Source organism: Lissotriton helveticus, chromosome 2_1 (genome assembly GCF_964261635.1).
Source record: "Lissotriton helveticus chromosome 2_1, aLisHel1.1, whole genome shotgun sequence".
In the NCBI taxonomy this organism is placed as follows: domain Eukaryota; kingdom Metazoa; phylum Chordata; class Amphibia; order Caudata; family Salamandridae; genus Lissotriton; species Lissotriton helveticus.
Window position 1 is genome coordinate 840,485,172 of NC_136059.1, and position 20,441 is coordinate 840,505,612.

Below are 20,441 nucleotides of genomic sequence, written 5' to 3' on the forward strand. Positions count from 1 at the left end.
AGCGGATTCTTTTGTAAAAGACACAACAGATTTCATCTTGAAATTGGAACCAGCCATGAATACCCTAAAAAATGATCATCTCATCATGTGCACCGTGGACGTTAGTTCCCTTTATACGTCAATCCCCCATGACGGGGGTATTGAGGCAATTGAGAGCACTTTGGCCCATTCTGACATTGACCATGATCTGAAAATATTTCTGATGGAACTGACTTTGTTTACGCTATATCATAGCTATTTCACCGTCTCTGACAAATGGTTCTTACAGCTTAACGGTACGGCCATGGGAAATTCGGCTGCTCCTTGCTATGCCAATATTTTCATGCGAATCTTCGAAGAGAATCACATCCTCTCCCAAGACCTTTGGCAAGAAAATGGTCGATTATATCTGAGGTATATCGACGACATTTTTTTACTTTGGGCAGGTTCTAATGAGACCCTTATTACTTTTCTCAACACTTGGAATCAAGTCACACAGCGTATTCAATTTACTTGGGAACATAGTACATCTTGCGTCCATTTCCTGGACGTGAAAATACTAAGAGAGGTGGGAGACTGGTCCACTACAATCTTCCGCAAGCCCACAGACAGAAACTCTACCCTACATTATCATAGCTTCCACCGGATGGGACTCAAAAACAACTTACCATATGCTCAGATACTCAGGGTGAAAAGAATCGTTTCCAGGCCTGATGAGAGCAAGACTCAGATCAAAATTGTCCTTGAACGTTTACGCGCAAGGGGATACCCTACCCCTATTTTGGATTTGGCTATCCAGCGAAGTGAGAAACTCAGTAGAGCATCTTTGCTACAACCGAAGCATAAGACCCCCACCGAACGTATGGTGGTAGTCTCTAAGTTTTCTAAAGCCTCTTCACAATTTCAAAGGATCATTCGTAAACATTGGTCTATCTTGACACATGAGTCTGATTTCAATGGTTTATTTTCAGAACCCCCCATCTTTGCCTTCACCAGGGGCAGAAACCTGAAAGAGATTCTGAACAACACCAGCAGTCCCAAATCCGCAGTGACATACAGTGGCTTTAAACCATGCTACAATTGCAGCAACTGTCATAACAGCATCCAAGGCAATATTATGAACCACCCGATGAAAGGTTTCCCTATCAAGTTGAAGGTCAACGCAACGTGTAGCAGCAAGAATGTGATCTACGTTCTTAAATGCCCATGTGGCAAATGCTATGTGGGCCACACTGAGAGAATGATCCGCACGAGAATCTTGGAACATAAAAGCAACATTCGAACTGAAAATCAAAAATCTAGCGTTGCCACCCACTTCCTTGAGCACAGACATACAGTGGCTCAGCTCAAATTCCAAATATTGGAACAAGTTCCTATCACATGCAACAACAAGAACCATCTACTAAAGAGAGAGAACTTTTGGATCCGGTACCTGTCCACGATGGCCCCGTTGGGTCTCAATGATCGTATTGAATTTTTATGTTATTTGTGATTCTTTTTGTCATCTTGTTTTGTTGAATTATCTCTGATCTGTCCACTTTACTTTTTCCTTACTGGTTTGCACCTTCCAAGATGGCCCCCACACTCCATTCATCACGTTTAGTCCTATCTCTATTCTCACTATCGTGTATATTCTGACTTCCTGCTTTCTCACTGCGCGTTCACCTCGTGGAACTCTTCGGAGTCCCGCTGTCACATCCACACGAGTAAGTACCCACGTTCGGGGACTCGTTTTCTTATTGCATGATTGGTGGTGAATACTGGATTACTGAAGATATACTCTATCTTGTGCACCCGTTTGAGTGAAGTAGTCACTATATATAGCGTTTCACCATGGTTTAGGGTTCGGTGGTGACTTTTGGTCTTAAGGCTATAGTTTCATTCACAGCGTCATGTATTCTCGCTTCTCTGTCACGCTCATGTAGTCGAGCACGTCTTAGGTTTCAAACACACATTGACTGGGTTTGGACTTTAGTTTGGTTTTTGCTGATATTGTTACATGCGCATCTCATTTGGTTCTTGTATGTTTTTGTTTGTAGAGTAATTCCCCTGACGACGGGCCATGCCCGAAATGCATTGGGCTGTGTGATGTGATAACACACCCGAACATACGTGTGGAATACAGATTATTGTCATGTACCATCTATATTGAAATCCTGATATGGATGTGAATAAATCATACATTTGAACATTCTTTCATCTTGAGTACGAATATCCTCACAATTGAAGTAATGAATCAGACCTTCGGTCCTGTGAAAGTAGTGCGTTGGGTTGTTCTCTCCCTAGGCGGGAGAGCTTCTTCTACTATGCTTTGGAACACGTCATGCACTACCTATCCTTCAATTTACACGTAATATATTTATTCCAGCATGTTTTGACAAGCGGCTATGGATGTCTGTGCACAGCAGAGATACATTAACGTCCTTGAAAGTAAGATTGAACCATACGAAGGTCAAGATGAGGATACTGTTTATACATTGTGTTCTGAAAGGAATTTCTAGGACAAATAAGCCGTTGATACTTTTAATATGAGGAGCCACTATGAATTACAATTCCTTCACTGTGTCTACTAATGTGCTGCAGCTGTTAAAGTATTTTATCGAGCTCGCACATTTTAGCTCAAATGTCTGTCAAGGCACTTCTAAAAGGGTTCGACACTATTTTACGTCATATTTTTCTGTGTGGCATCCAGGCAGACATAGATGTATATACAGTATAGACATACTTTATGACTAACGTCGCAGTTAAAGTAACTTCAACATTAAAGCCACACGGGAAAGGTTGTGAAATTCCAATTTTAATGAGAAATGCATACTAAGACTTTGATGATAATATCACTTCTGATTAAAGAATCTAACACCGCAGACCACTTTCTGCAGTGTGCGTTGACCCTATGTTTCCACTGTTCCCCTGAGAATCTGAAGCACACCTTCGGAAGTCACTCAACATGACGAGGTGAGAGTAAAAAATCATATTCATGAATAAATCCCATCCCTCCCATCAACCAGAATAATACATGCTCCACTACATATCAACCAGCCTCTACCAAGAATCCGCCAGTGGACACTACCAATGACTCTCCCCGATCAGTCTGACTCTGATAGTTCTCCAGATCTAAGTGCTTCCATCAGTCAGGAGCCCTTTAGTAGCCGCTACATTCACTCGATGCTTGATACTATAAATCATGCTAATCACCACCGAGTTACAAAATGCCTTGGAACTCTCACTGTGCGTTCCTCCCCTTGCCTATTCCCTCATGTTCAGCAAGAATGCCCGACTACTTCTCCTCACAAATCTACAAATAATTCTACCTGGTCCACCTTTTGAACCTTTGCGGAAAACAGCACCTCAACACTTCTTTGAAATACTCCAACCACTTCAATGATCCCCTTCCTTCAAAACTCTTCAATGAATACATTCACCTTCTACTCCCCCTATGGACTAGGATTATCAATGCCTCACTTATCCAAGGCTCATTATCGGAATGCCTAAAAAGTGGTCAGGTTACACCTAGCTTTGAAAAACCCAACTCCGACCAGTCTGACCCCTTCAACTACTGCCCTGTCTTCAACACCTCAGCTCTGGTCAAACTATTAGAAAAATGTGTGCACTTAGAGCTTCACAATCACATCGAGCAATTCCAACTACTCCACCAATGTCAATGTCACCAATGTCAATATGTTTTGAGACCGGGCCATAGCACCGAAACCGCTCTGGTCCAAATAGGTGATGACTATCTGCGTTCTCTTGATTAGAATGAATCCTGCTTACGAATGTTACTGGACCTGTCAGCTGCGTTCGACATTGTCAGTCATGAAACTCTTCTGAACTTATTAGAACTCAGGATGGGTCTCTCCGGTACTGTGTTAAAATGGTTCGCCTCGTTCCTTCACAACAGATCTCAGCGGGATCTAATCAACACTCTCTCTTATCAGTCAACAGTTACACTAGGCGTCCCCCAAGGCTTGACTCTCTCCCCGACACTGTTCAACCTGTACATGGAGTCCATGACCGAAATCTTCAAACTCTCTCACATCTCCTACCACATGTATGCAGATGATACTCAATTCTTCATGAAAATCTCCTCTCCCGATGACCTCAGCATCCTTAATAACCCCTTGACAAAATATCAACGTAGGCTGACTCGTAACCAACTCAAACTTAATACCCTCAAAATTGAATTCCTTCTGATGGTAAATGGCAAAATGTTGTTTTGGTCACTAAATATATTTCCTAAAAATTAAAAACTGATATTGCAAGATCAGGTTTTTTGTGAAAATGATAATTTTATGTTGGAATCAAGTTTATATTTCCAAAACGAAAACTGTGTATCTGATAACAAAATGCCTGTATATTCATAAACAGACAAGCTGAAGTTGTGTGTTGCTAAATAAACTTCAAGCTGATATCTGCATGTTACTCATTACGGCAGTCTGCTACCATTGCCTGTTTAATTAATGCTATATGGCTGCTTCCAAAGCCCGTAGGGTCTCCCTAATTTAAGCACTGCCTGGAAAATCTGTCACATTTCCACTTTTTGGAAACCTAGCCAGAAGCAAAGCAATGATTCAGAATAACTGTAAAACCTAATTGGGGCCATCTCATGAATGTAACTACAGACCCAAATCTCTTTTCCCCTTATCTAAAAATTGGGGCGGATGTAGGCCTTACAAACACCACTCTTGCCTGGTTCTCGTCTCCGAATATATTCAACATCTACATGCAACCCTTGATACTTCTCATCCGTTTCTTTGACCTGGATTGAATTTCATATGTTGATGATACTCTGCTCCTTTTCCATTCGCCCACTCATGACTTATATTACTAAGCACACTGCCACACTGACTCTGTGTTCTGCTTCATAAGTTATGGCACCTAACGGCACGTTTGATGTTTATGTGCAAATTTAGATCAGGGGGCAGATTTATGATGACTGGCGCATCCCTGGGGATGCGCCAGTCATCCTGCGCCGCTGCTCCGCCACCCATGGTGCGCCGCATTTATAATGCGGCGCACCATGGGGCAAAAACGGCACAGATGCGTGACGCATCTGTGCCGTAAAGGTGGCGCATTGCTGGAGCTGTGTCGCAAGCGTGACGCAGCTCCAGCAAGGCTCGGGGGTGCCCCATCTCCACAATGCTGCGTCAAGACCTACGCCTGCTTCAAGCAGGCGCAGAGTTTTGGTGCAGCATTGTCCTGAAAGTGACTGAGTGAAATCTCATAGATTTCACTCAGCCACTTTTAGGAGGCGTTCCTGCGCAGGAACGCCCCCCCCTGCGCCGGAACGCCTCCTTAAGGCGCAGGGCTTTACAACGTGACGCATCTCCTAGATGCGTCACGTTGTAAATAGGGAGCATTGTTTGCGCCACCGTTGCGTCAAATAAAGTGACGCACCGGCGGCGCAAGGCCTTCATAAATCTGCCCCGAGGTGTTTATTTAAAGCAGCTTTAGAGGTAGATATTTGCATTTCCCAACTGGAAGCATGTTATGCATCAAATGAAAAGGATTATGAATGTTGGAAATTTAAGAGAATTTATTGTGAGGTATTTTTGACGAGGTAATCCACGCTATATTGTCTACACTGTCTGAAAAAGCTAGGCCTGGTAAGCTGAGTGTCTGAAAAACTGTTCCTGTGTATACACCTGGTGTATTTATGAAATGTCCTCTTTACATACAATGTACTTCGTCTGGTGCCAGTGGTATACAACAGGCTCGTCTAATTCTTAACTGCTGGCTACAAAGAAGGCTCCCTCGTCTTGGACCTGTCTTTCGAAAGGCACGGGTGATGTCCTCCAGTAGAACTTTGCTTATCCAAAGCACAGAGGGGCACTGGAGAGATAAGGCACATACAGCACTGGAAGAGGAACAGGACCCTTAAAACTCAAGCACTAAAAAAAAATCTGAAAAAAAAGGCAAAAGCAGAAGACAAGGAGATTATGAAGCTATTGAAAAACAGAACTTTGACTGGGTTCCAACCCAATGGACTGAGCTCCAAGCCCTCCTGTTATACTTAAAGGACAGGAAGCGTGTGTTGAATTGGGAAAAACAATAACAGAGTTCAATGGCTAACATAGGGGCAGATTTATGAAGGCCTTGCGCCACGTTTACGCCGCTGTTGCGTCACGCAAGGTGGCGTAAACGTGGCGCATCCCTACGAACGATTTACAACGTGACGCATCTAGGCAGATGCGTCACGTTGTAAAGCCCTGCGCCGCTTGTGGGCGTTCCGGCGCAGGGTGGGCGTTCCGGGGCAGGTGCGCCTCGCAAAAGTGGCTGAGTGAAATCTATAAGATTTCACTCAGTCACTTTCACGCCAATGCTGCGTCAAAAGCCTGCACCTGCTTGAAGCAGGCGTAGGTCTTGATGCAGCATTGGTCAGATAGGGCACCCCCGAGCCTTGCTGGAGCTGCGTCGCGCTTGCGACGCAACTCCAGCAATGCGCCGCCTTTACGGCACAGATGCGTCACGCATCTGTGCCGTTTTTACCCCATGGTGCGCCGCATTGTAAATGCGGCGCACCATGGGTGGCGGAGCTGTGGCGCACTGTGGCGCACATTAACTGGCGCATCCCTGGGGATGCGCCAGTTAACATAAATCTGCCCCATAGAATCTTAGATTGACACCTTCTAAAAGTGTGAAATCCTGGTGTGGAGATGGAAAGGGCCTTAAAGCAAATAGCCCATGCTCGATGGACTACTCCCCTGGTGCTGTAACCAGCCACCACATTCCCAGAGGATGACCCTATGTTTCCAACGCAGAGGAGCAGAAAAAGCCAGAGACACTTGCAGACATCGTACCCCAGAAGAGGTAGAGCACACACCCAGCACACGCCACCACAGAGGATGGAAAACACTGGCTGCACATGGATACAGGCACGTAGGATTTGGTTCCTCTTGTGTGCTCTATGGCTGCACAGTGTAGACGTCGTGGTCGTACACTACAATGCGACAGCACAACTTCCTCGTCCTGCGGAAGCAGGTGCAAGCATCCAAGGGTCTAATAACTTCAATCTAGTCATTAACTGCCCTTGATTAACCTGCTATTGACCAACCTGTTGCAGTTGCATCTGTATGAATAATGTCCACAGTCATTGTAGAGTGTGCCTGAGCAACACATTTATTCCGCTATTGCCAGGAGATGGAATTTTGCTTTTTCTCTCCATCATTGGACTGTTCACTTCTTCTGCCACCAGATCATCCCTGAAGGTGGTAGCACACAATATGTTCTGGAGCTCTCTGCATCAGTTTGCGACAGCAGAAACATGTTTTCTTCGCACAAGCAGATTAAGGTACTTTTTGAGAAATTTGAATGTTACCACATAAGATTCTTTAGTGTCCAATCTTACCTGTCGGTGTGCTGAACAAGCAAACCTTCTATTGTATCCATAATCGCAAGATGTGTCTTCTAGACAGAAGCTTGCTTTGTGTCCCTCGGCGACTCTGGACTGTGTGTTTGCATCCAGCAAATCATAGTGGCTGAAATCATCCATGCTGTGGTAGTGCCTGTCGGGTGAGAGAGATTAGGAGATAGCTATCATAATATCAGCTTTAAGCATCCTGCTAAAAATGGTATGGCCATTAAAAAGTATAATAAATCCAGATGAATGATTAGGCCTATTGAGGTAAACTCTCCTGGTTATTTTGCCCCGATTGGAGCCCATCCTGCTCTCTTACTGAGGCAGCACAGTTTTAACACTATCTCCAACATGTTCCCCTCTTTACTTTTACAGGATTTACTGTTACTGTGAACTGATGGTTTTGATGCCTGAAATACTTTGCATGTGTAAGTGAAGCATAGATGCACAAAAAGTTGCATTAACAACAGCGAACACCAACTTATCATTTACAGAATCCAATTCTGTTAATTTCTGTGGGTGGATATGGCACTTACTACTATGGAAAATCGACTAAAGTTTCTGCTGTGATTTGGGTGCTGGAAAATGGAAGTGCCTTGGGAAATGGCATTGACAACCTGGTGAGTGCCAAAAAGTCAAATCTGTGTAAAACAAACGCTACCAATGCCTTTTCCCATTCAATACTCTTATAACCTTACACCCACTTTAAAGTAGGTGTAAGGGGTGCAACAAGTAGGGGAAGGTGGTCCAAGTCCCTTCCCTACCTCCAATCCCCCATTTGTTCAAGAGACGTTAGGGAATTGACTTGGGCAATAAGCACTGGTAAAGCCAACAGGTCTTGCCTTTCAAATATTAAGGCTAAACTGTTAAATTAGGCCACGCTTGTTTGTTCAGCATTTGTGTAAAACTGTCCTTGAGAAAGCCAATAGCTCTTAGCTTTAAATAGTTGAGCTAACTGATTTGCCAAGGAATCAACTTTTAGATACATTCCCACCGCAGAAAACATTGTTTTTATATTATATTTTTGTACAAAGTTACTAGATTGGTTTTTTATAAAGAAAACACCAATCCTACTGTTAACGGGACAGTCCTCAAGTATAGAAAATGTTCAATCTTAATTTCTCTACAGTGGCTGAATTGACTTACACCAAGTCACAAAAAGCATGCATTCTGGGTAAAGGTCTAGCTTTCTGCCAAATTTGGTGTAATTTTGTTCAGCCGTTTTTTCTGCACTGTTGTCTAATTTTCTCTATGGAAACTGCATTGGGAAAAAGTGTTTAAGCATCCCCCTTTTTATCAGCCCCCACGTGACAGATAACCCCGAAACTTTCCATGAGGCAGCTGAGGTGGATAAACTTTCTTTAACGCCTTAACCGAGGTGGCAATTCTGCCGCGGTGCGGCCGTTCTAATGAGTGGGCGGGGCTCGACGTCCGTTGGCCATTCGCAGCACCAGGGAGGGGCCGACGGGAGCACGGAAGGGGTTAAAGAAATTTTTCTGAAGATACATCACATGCAACCAAAGTTATTAAAAACACAAAAAGCACTCTTCCAATGGAAAGTCTGACCTATCTATAACTAAATACTGGTGAATGCAACTGTGTAATTGATGTATGTATATCTATCTCCCTTTACCTCCACTAATCCCTGACTGCTTAATACTCCATCTATTAACCCCTCCCTTTTACTAAGTGACATAAAAACAATGTCATTTAAAGAAAAAATGTGACTGCCTTGTAAAGACCTGCGTTGAAAAACATTTAAAAAGGTCCCTCGTTGTATTTACCTGCACTGTAAAGCAGTAGCGGCTTGTGGAGGGAGTCCTGTGGGGCGCTGAGGCGTGGCGGGGGAGGGGCAGGGTGGGGGGTAGTAAACTACGGCATACGGCCGAACAGAGTTAAGTAACTAAATAAATAAAACTAAATTTCGTTGCACGCGCTGCATCGCATTTGGCAATGCAGCGCGCGCAAAGTAATTTGTTTTAATTATTTGTTTAGTTACTTAACTCTGTTCGGCCATATGCTGTAGTTTACTACCCCACACCCTCAGCGGCGGTGCGTCCATTAAGGGCGCTGGGGCGTTGCCCCACCAGCCGTCCGGACCGTGCCCTCAGCTCCCTCCCTCGGCTTTTGTGAACTTAAGTAAACTGAACTCTCAGTCAGTTTACTTAAGTTCGGTCGGAGATGCCCTGCCTATGTAGAAGAACTGAACTGACAATGCCTGTCAGTTAGCATGACGTCGGGCCACCCACCCCCTTCAGAGGGGGTGGGCGGCCCGACGTCATGCTAACTGACAGGCATTCACATTGTCAGACATGGGACACAAGTGGGGCACAAGTGCGCATGAGTGGGGACAGAGGGCGAATTTTTCTCAGTGCCCACGCATGCGCACTAGTGCCTGCTGTGGCTGTTGCATGTTGAGCAAAGGCTCAAGCCTCCGTCTTCTAATGGGCTGGGCAGGCAGAGAGTAACTGTGCCCTAAAGGCGCCAGGATTGGCTGTGAGGGATCGGCGGAAGTTCCTGTAGGCGGCTAGGTGCCATCAGCAATGGGACCTGGACCCCGGAGCACAGACGGCGCGGTCACGGACTGGTAAGTTTTACAAATTAAAATGTTTTATTTGTTAACCCCGGCCCTGCGCGACATGACCCATTTTGTTTGCAAAGGGAGAAGGCTGCGGCGTGCATTTAAACTGCTCAGGTGATTGTGCGATTTTATAAAGCTTAATCAATCTGATAAAAGTAATTGGGTGGCAGTGGGTGGGGGGTGGTGCCTGACTGAGGTGGTCCACGCTGGGCTCCGCCTGATCTTTGAAAAGCAGAGCTTTCTATTTGGATGGCATCCACTACCCCTGGCGAGCCTCTTGCGCTCTAAATCTGGTATTAATTTATCCACATGGGAAGGGAAGGCCTAGTCGGCCTCACTGGAATCACGAACCTGGCACCTTCTGGCTGCACGCGTGTCAGCTGCAGACGCATTAACCTTCCAGCTGTATCGTACCTTGGCAGCTGATCTCTCTCGCGTGCGCGTGCAGTCTCCGTGCCCCTACCTGGTGCTCTGGGCAGCCTTTGGTAATTAGGGGAGTCAGTGTGAGCGCGCAGCTGGGCCTGCACCCTGCGAGCTGGCTCACCCAAGCAGACGGGAAACTGTGAATTGGTAGCGAGTCTCAGGGCTTCGCTAATCCACTGGGCGATGCCTGAGGGAGGGGGGGGGGGGAGTTCACCCAGTTACACCGGTGAACCATCTGCTGGACGAGTATTTGCCTTCTGAGGGCAGCAGCCAGACCACCACCTGATCCCCCCCCTTATTCAAAGACCACCCTTTACCCGCTGTGCCCCAATTGGGGCCTGGCACAGAAGGGATGGTGACTTTTGAGGAAAGTGTACCACAATTCTCCCGCTGTGGACAACCTTACCTACCTGTTCACTTACACGTGCAACATAATATGTCCTGGCATTTTCTGTGTCAGCCCAGTTGATTTAATGCGGCATCCCGTGAGTGACTACAGATCCCAGATAGCAATAGGATATCACATGAAACCCCAGGATCTGAAAGGGGGTGTCTGGGTGAAGTGCCAGCCAAAACAGCCCACATGTTAGTCCCTGCTTCCCCGACTACGGGTCAGCAATGTATTTCCCAAATCTGGGGTTTCCGCAGAGAAGTGTAGGTCTTTTGCTTCAGAGCATGTGCGCACCCCACTAGATAGAAATGTATTAAAGTGCGTTGAGCATTTGAAAGAACGGGCGGATGCATTATTGGGGGGAGGTTGTGGCCTTACGCCCAGAACTGCCGACTTTGGAGCTGGGGAACCGGGTTCGACCCTCGGCGTCTGCTCAGTTTCCTGTAATTCTGGGCAAATCATCGAATCTCTCCGTGCCTACCAAGAAATGATTGTGTCCTTGTTTAACGTACCTAGTTCTCATGTAAAGCGCTCCAATACCTTCCGGTCGAGTTTGCGCTACATAAATCTACAACAACAAAAATAGATGCTCCAAGGTTTCCTTTTTTATGTGGCATAGTCTGCACAGGCCGACCCTGGCTAGTGACTTCTATCTTCTATTGCCTTCTTTAATTGGGAGTACCATGAGTCTTGCTAAGGATCTGCTGGAGTACTGTCTTTCCTAGGGCTCTATTCAGGTATGGCTGGATGAGCGTTTTCTTGTATGATTTCCTTTTCAACTTAATGTTACAGTTAGCTTCTATTGTTTTGATGTCTTTCTAGCTGCCCGGGCTACATAGGCTCGTGTAAAGTTTGCATAGAGCATGTTACTAACTTCCGCTCCTCCTCCATGTAGGTTACGTGCAATTTTGACTTTCCATTAGCTGTGAAGGGTGCTCTGTGTCGCGACGCATAGGATTCAGCGCATGTGCGTCAGATATAAATTGAATGCGCACACTCGAGCCTGCAGCAGTTCATGCTGAGGTGAGTCACAGCCAGGTGCCCCGCGGGTGCCCAAGACGCTGTAACAAAGCCCGGAACGCAGCACAGAATTACTTCAAAAGTTTAGAATCTGGATTTGTGGCAGGTGAGATGAGGCAGACAAAGGGTACTTTGAATGAAGATTCTGAAAGTGTCAGTTTGTCACACTGAGTACTATTGTGCCTCAAAACAGCTCAGATACGTGAGACACGTCAGTTTAGATGTTATGCCCATTCATTTTTTGGCCCCTCTCCGGAGATTGCCCATAATAACGTCGTTTTGTTGGTAACCTACTGGTCAAAAAAAATAGCCATATCCCTTTTAATAAAATATACAATGTTGCCATGACCCCCACGGCACGACCGTGAGTATTGCAAGAGGCTGAGCATTGTGCCTGTGTGAGTCCAGGGTGAGTGATGTCTGTGAGTGCAGGGTGAGCAGTGTGCCTGTGTGAGTGCAGGGTGAGTGATGTCTGTGTGAGTGCAGTGTGCCTGTGTGAGTCCAGGGTGAGTGATGTCTGTGTGAGTGCAGGTTGAGCAGTGTACCTGTGTGAGTCCAGAGTGAGTGATGTGGATGGGTGAATGCTGGCTTAGTGATGTGTCAGGGAAGGGCGAGTAATGGGTCTATGAGTGCAGGGTGACTGTGCCTATGTGAATGCAGGGAGAGAGATGTATCTGTGCAAGTGCAAAGAGACTTGTCTGGCTACTCCCAGAAATGTATTCGCCAAGCCACCTCTTTCTCAAATGTGCTTCAGAATGCACCATTTGCCCACTCTTTTTTCAAAATGTTCTCGTGGGAGAACCCCCCAAATCCCCCATAGGTGGTTCGGCCTCGTTTGCTGCACTCGCTCGCCACAGTTCAGTATTTACGCCCCACTACTTTCAAATGTCACCAGCCGCCACTACACACCCTGCTCCTCATCGCCCCACCACCCCGCAGCACTCCCCACAAGCCGCTACTGCTGTAAAGGCTTGTGATGTAAGCCCATCATGATAAGCACCACATTGTAAACGTTACATACCTTCTGGACTGGGCTTCCTCTTGGTTTGTCACTCGGGCCTGAGACTACTATTTTTTGCCAGTTGTAAAGCTTAAGGCATGTCCCATAAAGGACTGGGATGTCAAATGTTCTGTATTTTTTAGCACACGTGTGCCCAGAGTTAACATGCTTTTAAGTGTTACTGCAATGGCTTTAATGAAGTGCGATAAAAGATCTATAAAATTGTGACTGGTCATCTCTGTCAGCGCATGCCCCGGCAAGCCCTGGGGACGGGGTCAAATGCATCGCCTGAAGCAGGCAAGCAATCAGTTTCTCATTTTCCACAGGTGAAGTGATCGTCTGTCTGAACATGTCAGAATGTGTGGTGAAACTGTGCTGGCCACCTGGGAGTTTACCTTGAGGACTAGCAAGGAGGCGGGTTAGCATTACATGCCACGTGCTGAGATTCCCCAGTGAAAGCACAGATTGATGAATGTGGTGGCAGGTGGTTAAGGAATTTCTTAGGGCCTATGTACGGTCAAAAATGTTTCCCAGTTGTGCAGAGAGCACCACGCAGATAGCAGCGTCAAGAAAATAAATTGCTGCTTTGCTTAGGCGTCCTCCAGTCTTTCCTGTGTTGTGGAACACTGACTCCTTCGGAGCAGACAGCCACGGTCTCCCCTCTCTTACTCGAAATATTTATATCGTTAACACATCCGTGGGTCTGAAGGTTGTGAGTATGGCTGTGCTAACAGGCCATCCTTTCTATTTATATATTTCTTAGATAAAGGTGATTGGATCCAAGCTCGGCAGTCCACATCATTTCGTGGACTCGCTGGATTGTCCCAGACCCGGGAGTGTGTTCTGGCAGCAGTACTCGTCAGTCACCAATCGTGCATGCCAGCTCTACATAGAACAAGCATTGGAAATGCAATAGGTCTCGCATTTGCTTGAGTTAGAGCTATTGGCATTGTAAAGGGCAATGCTTTTTCCCTGTGTAATAGAGTGTATGTATGTGGGGTGTAGTAGAATTATGTGGGTCGTATTGTATTAGTTGTGTTATTGTGTGGTGTGGAAATGCGTGGTGTGAAGTGGATTTGTGTAGTGGAATGATGTGGTATGGTGTGCTGTGGAATTATGTGGCTAGTTATGTGGTATTGAGTGTATTGGAATTATGTTGAACGGGATTGTGTGTTATGGAGTGTAATTATGTGGAATAGTATTTTGTTTTGTGGTATGCAATGTAGGTTAATTATGTGGTGTGCTGTTGAATTGTGTAGCATAATGTGGAATTTTGTGGTATGGATTGGATGTATGTGGTGGGTAGTGTAATGTTGATTTTATTTGTGCTTTGTTGTTGAATTATGTGGTGTGAATTGGAAATGTGTGTATTTGAATTGTGTGGTGTGGAACTGTGTGGATAGCTTTGCATTTTTGGTGACCAAAAAAACCAAATAGATAGGAGCTTTGCTTTTGATCTGTTTCTTTCAGCGTTGAAAAGAATTAAAAACTGATGTCTGGACACATAAATATAGCCCTTGTGGGGCTACTTGATATTATGTTTATGGGCATAATAAAATAGTGATAGAGGCAAAAAGTGGCAACTACCAGAGGAGATGGTGCCCCGCCCCCGTCCTCCACGTTTTCCCTTTATTGTGCGCCTGTGTGATGCAACAGCTAGGAGCATGTCATTTATTTTTTTCGCATGCGTATGTAGTTAAGTGCATCTTTAATACAAAGCTATTTACCTAAGCTTACCATATGTTTCTATTTCATCAGGAAATAACGTTTCTAGCCTTGTGCTTTAGAAACTGGAGCATTTGGTAGTTGTAGTTATGGTTGCTTTAACAGAACAACGTACAGAGGAATTAAACATAGGAAAATACGTTCTATATGTGAACTGATTTTCACAACATAACTTTCTTGTATTGAAAATAGCTACAAATTGGTGGCGTTCAAGTTGTCCAGTGTAATGTTAGTAAATCAACACCAGAAAGATGAGACTTTGGTAGAATTACACCAGCGGTTAACAAAGGCCACATACACTGATTAACAGCATTAGCCATTATTGGGTTTTAAAACAATATTTGGAGAATATATGTGATGCTCCTCTAACATGGATATTACATTGTTTGATTCTTGTGAATTCGTAATACTATCTGTTTTAGGATTCAATTGAGGCAGCGATGCAAACATCACTATTTCCACTGCGTAGCATGTTCCTAGTGTGACTTCTTTTCTGTTATTCAGCGCCTTGAGACCTTTGGGTGATATGTGCGCTTCACAAATGTATGTTATGTTTATGTTTAGCCCTACACATGTGGTTGACAATAGTGTGGTGTGATTACTGCACAACATCAGTTATGACAATGGATTTAACATAAAAAATATTCACTGGAAGTTTGTGCTTTTCATTCTGTGACTCAGGGCCGGCTTTAGGGCAGGGCGACTGGTGCAGTCGCACTGGGTGCTGACCGGTGGAGGGGGCGCCGACCTTAGGGGGGTGCTGTGTTTAACAATAGCTTATGATTGGAGATATTGGGGGCACTTTTGCCTGGCGGTAGAGAGAGAATCCGAGGAGGCGGTCATGGGGTACGAGGCACCAAAAATGATTGTCTCACAGGGCGCTACCAGCGCTAAATCCGGCCCTGCTGTGACTGTCCTGATTATATCCAACTGAAGGCTAAGAAGTGCTGTTTGCATACTACCTTTTCCGTATGAAGTTGAAGACTTTTAAAGGAATAGAGCAGAGGTGGGCAGCAGCCGTAGCAGTCACCAATCACATTGTTTATTGAAATGAGTGTAAAGCACTAAATTATGTCGGGAGTCATTTCGATGCGCTAGAATAAGCGAATGGGGAGCAGATACTGCCACTTATTGCATTTAGCTTAACTGAAATGTCAGAGTAAATAAATGAATGACACCTTTTAATGCATAGGCATAGTCATAAGAATGGATTTAACGCAAAAACAGAATTTATGTAATTGTAAAAAACACATGTTCATCCCAATGGAGCCTCTTGGCACAATACAACAGCTGTTGTTAGTTATCCAATTTAATGGCCCCTATGTAACTGAAAGGTGAGAGGAGATGCCAGGATTTAAGCTTGTTCCCTACGGGCAGTAGCGGTCAGTGGTGGGAGTAGCTGCCAGGCGGTGAAGTGAGGGGGGGCAGGGTGGGGGGGTAGTACTCTATGGATTACGGACGATTATAGGTAAATAAACATATAAATAATTAAAACGAATTTCGTTGAGTGCACTGCATCGCATTTGGGGATGCAGTGCGCGCAACGAAATTCGTTTTATTTATTTATATGTTTACTTACCTGTAATCCTCAGTAATCCATAGATTACTACCGCCCATCCTGCCCCTCCCCTCCCCACATCACTGCCCGGCATACTCCCCCACCGACCTCTACTGCCTTGGGGTAAAGCTCGGATGACGGATACATTTAATTGATTCTGCGGCCACGCCCAGTGCAATCCCCTGAATAAAATTAAAACAAGTAAAGGAAAACAGTTGCAGATATGCACAGATGCCGGCATGTATCTAAAAATAGTAAATTAGAACACAGAAAGCTCTATTTCCATGTTCTTTGACAAGCATTTTGTGAACAACGTGAGGGAGGAGGGTGGTTAAGCCATTGGAGGGTAGTGAGAGTGTAGAGTTAAATTACGGGGAATGGGAGGAGGGCGCGTATGGGTACTAAGCAGATGTTGTTTTAAAACTTCAAAAAAACTGAGAGTTTCCAGCTCTTACTGTATTGCTATCCGAACATAGTTTTAGGGTTTATATATATTTAGAAAAAGAAAGAAACAGATACACATTTCGCAATTACGTGAAAGCCAAAAAGCTACTACCTAATATAACAACAAACAAGCATTTATAATGCAACGGTCTCGCCTTTGCAAAAGTTAGAGCTATTGGCATTGTAAATGACAATTTTTTATTTATGTGTTGGTTTTGAAAACAGATAAATAAATGGCATTGTCCTTTACAATGCCAATAGCTTAATCTCTCGCAAATGCGAGACCTATTGCATTTGCACCCACACACACACACACACACAACCAGAGCCACACACACACCCAGAGCAACACACCCACATAGATGTGGTGGATGTGGTGGTGGTGGATCTGGTGGATCTGGTGGATGTGGTGGATGTGGTGGTGGATGTGGTGGTGGTGGATATGGTGGACGTGGTGGTGGATATGGTGTTGGTGGATGTGGTGGTGGTGGAGGATGTGGTGGATATGGTGGTGGATGTGGTGGTGGTGGATGTGGTGGTGGAAGTGGTGGTGGATGTGGTGGAGGTGGATGTGGTGGTGGTGGATGTGGTGGTTGTGGATATGGTGGATGTGATGGTGGTGGATGTGGTGGTGGTGGATGTGGTGGAGGTGGATGTGGTGGAGATGGTGGTGGTGGATGTGGTGGTGGTGGATGTGGTGGTGGATGTGGTGGATGTGGTGGATGTGGTGGTGGTGTGTGGTGGATGTGATGGTGGTGGATGTGGTGGAGGTCGATGTGGTGAATGTGGATGTGGAGAATGTGGTGAATGTGGTGGTGGATGTGGTGGATATGGTGGATGTGGTGGTGGATATGGTGATGGTGGATGTAGTGGTGGTGGATGTGGTGGTGGATGTAGCGGTGGTGGATGTGGTGGTGGTGGTGGATGTGGTGGTGGTGGATGTAGTGGTGGATGTGGTGGTGGTGGATGTAGTGGTGGATGTGGTGGTGGTGGATGTGGTGGTGGTGGATGTGGTGGTGGTGGTGGTTGTGGTGGTGATGGTGGATGTGGTGGTGGATGTGGTGGTGGATGTGGTGGTGGATGTGGTGGATGTGGTGGTGGATGTGGTGGTGGATGTGGTGGTGGTGGATGTGGTGGAAGTGGTGGTGGATGTGGTGAAGGTGGGTGTGGTGGTGGATGTGGTGAAGGATGTGGTGGTGGTGGATGTGGTGGTGGATGTGGTGGTGATCGTGGATGTGGTGGTGGATGTGGTGGTGGTGGTGGTGGATGTGGTGGTGGATGTGGTGGTGGTGGTGGATGTGGTGGTTGTGGTGGCGGTGGTGGATGTGGTGGTGGATGAGGTGGTGGATGTGGTGGATGAGGTGGTGGTGGATGTGGTGGTGGATGTGGTAGTGGTGGTGGATGTGGTGGTGGAAGTGATGGATGTGGTGGAAGTGGTGGTGGATGTGGTGGATGTGGTGGTGGTGGTGGATGTGGTGGTGGTGGGTGTGGTGGTGGATGTGGTGGTGGTAGAGGTGGTGGTGGATGTGGTGGAGGATGTGGTGGTGGTGGATGTGGTGGTGGATGTGGTGGTGGATGTGGTGGTGGATGTGGATGTGGTGGTGGATCTGTTGGAAGTGGTGGTGGATGCGGTGGTGGAAGTGGTGGTGGATGTGGTGGTGAATTTGGTGGTGGATGTTTTGGTGGTGGGTGTGGTGGATGTGGTGGTGGATGTGGTGATGATGGATGTGGTGGTGGATATGGTGGAGGATGTGCTGGTGGTGGATGTGGTGGATGTGGTAGATGTGGATGTGGATGTGGTGATGGATGTGGTGGTGGTGGATGTGGTGGTGGTGGAGGTGCATGAGGTGGTGGTGGATGTGGTGGTGGTGGATGTGGTGCTGGATGTGGTGGATGTGGTGGTGGTAGATGTGGTGGTAGTGGATGTTGTGGTGGTGAATGTGGTGGTGGAGGTGGTGGTGGATTTGGTGGTGGATGTGGTGGTGGTGGTGGATGTGGTGGTGGTGGTGGATGTGGTGGTTGTGGTGGTGGATGTGGTAGTGGTGGTGGTGGAAGTGGTGGATGTGGTGGATGAGTTGGTGGTGGATGTGGTGGTGGATGTGGTGGTGGATGTGGTGGATGTGGATGTGATGGATGTGGTGGTGGACGTGGTGGATGTGGTGGTGGTGGATGTGGTGGATGTGGTGGTGGTAGATGTGGTGGTTGAAGTGGTGGATGTGGTGGTTGTGGTGGATGTGGTGGTGGTAGAAGTGGTGGATGTGGTGGATGTGGTGGTGGCGGATGTGGTGCTGGTGGTGGATGTGGTGGTGGTGGTGGTGGATGTGGTTGATGTGGTGGTGGATGTGGTGGTGGTGGATGTGGTGGGTGGTGGATGTGGTGGTGGTGGATGTGGTAGATGTGGTGGAGGAAGTGGTGGATGAGTTGGTGGTGGATGTGGTAGTGGATGTGGTAGATGTGGTGGTGGATGTGGTGGATGTGGTGGTGGTGGATGTGGTGGTGGTGGATGTGGTGGTGGTAGATGTGGTGGATGTGGTGGTGGATGTGGTGGTGGTGGTGGATGTGGTGAGTGGTAGATGTGGTGGTGGTGGATGTGGTAGATGTGGTGGATGTCGTGGTGGTGGATGTGGTGGATGTGGTGGTGGTAGTGGATGTGGTGGATGTGGTGGATGTGGTGGTGGTGGTGGATGTGGTGGTGTTGATGGATGTGGTGGTGTTGATGGATGTGGTGGTGTTGGTGGATGTGGTGGTGGATGTGGTGGATGTAGTGGATGATGTAGTGGATGTGGTGGTGGATGTGGTGGTGGATGTGATGGTGGATGTGGTGGTGGATGTGGTGGTGGATGTGGTGGTGAATGTGGTGGTTGCAGAAAGATAATCATGGCCATCTGCGGGCAGTCACGCAGTCGCTGCCCAGCACCAGGGCTTCGCAGGAAAGATGCAATATTTCCACCGAGGCTTCGGGCTGTCACGCAGGCTGCTATGGGGCCATGGTGAACAGGTTCAATATGTTTGTTTAAAGCGGCTTAATGTTCTCATTGGAAAAACGGTGCTACCTGCTCGGTTGACGGGGTGCCTTCCTGCGAACATACCCCAAACCTTGCAATCCCACCAGAGCCGAAATCACCCCTGTGAGAAACTGTCGAGCAATCAATCACCTGAGACAAGCATAACTGAAACCCTCCAACCTGTCATTTTTATTGTACGCTAATGCGAGCGAGCAAAGAGCTGCCCACCAAGGGGTCGAGACAATAAAACCACAAATGCATGAAGAGCTTCTGTGATCATTCTAGACTTGTGCGATCTTCACACATTTACAGTTAAGTAAAAGAATCCCCTAGTCGGGTCTCATAGTCAGTCATCCAATGTAAAATGTGCTCACATCCTTATCTGTTTTTTTTCCACCAGTTTGTTCATCTTTGCTTAAAGTATTGGAAAGCTGCACGAGGCAGCCATGCACGGCGCAGACGACGGTTGCTAACAGCTACAATATGTCGGATACCTTTTCTCCTGGCCCTGTTCAGTGACTTCCTCGGCTGCAGTTTCCATGGCTGGCTTCATCCCATCCACCAAAAATGCAGAGACTTTTGTCTCTAAGCCCCGTCTTTTCAGATTGACTTCCCCGACTTCCTGCTGGGATAAAAAGTTTGTTATCTTCTTTATGGGGCCATCTGGACCCATAAAGAAGATAAGAAAGCTTTTACGCCAGCAGTAAGTCGGGGAAGTCAATCTGAAAAAGACAGGGCTTAAAGAGAAAGAAGAACGTCACTAGGACCTCTACTCCAATGGCTGGTCACCATTTAGGAGGCCAGCCAATGGAGAAGAAGGGCGGACTTAACCTCTTGCTAGTGAAGTTCTCCGAAAAACATAAAATCTCACGAGCTCGACTGCGCATGTGCGCATTAGCCACGCGAAACCTACAAAAGGGCTTCCCTCTCCCACTTGCCAAACTGACCTTTGCCTATAGTC

At 46.6% G+C, this 20,441-nt stretch overlaps 1 protein-coding gene across 2 annotated transcripts in view; it reads right to left on the reverse strand.

Annotated features, from left to right (window-relative positions):
* The window catches only part of LOX (lysyl oxidase), a 108,408-nt gene that overhangs the window by 26,673 nt on the left and 61,294 nt on the right, over positions 1-20,441 (reverse strand). Inside the window, exons 4-5 of one of the 2 annotated variants that reach the window (XR_013607083.1) lie at positions 6,580-7,481; positions 6,016-6,044 (exon numbers count right to left, since the gene is read on the reverse strand). Coding sequence is in view for 1 of the 2 variants with exons in the window: in XM_078675563.1 (XP_078531689.1) it covers positions 7,325-7,481 (157 nt within the window). In the remaining variant the exon portion in view is untranslated. Of the gene's footprint in view, positions 1-6,015; positions 6,045-6,579; positions 7,482-20,441 lie in introns of those variants that run through there. The other variant, XM_078675563.1, reaches the window with a different exon arrangement.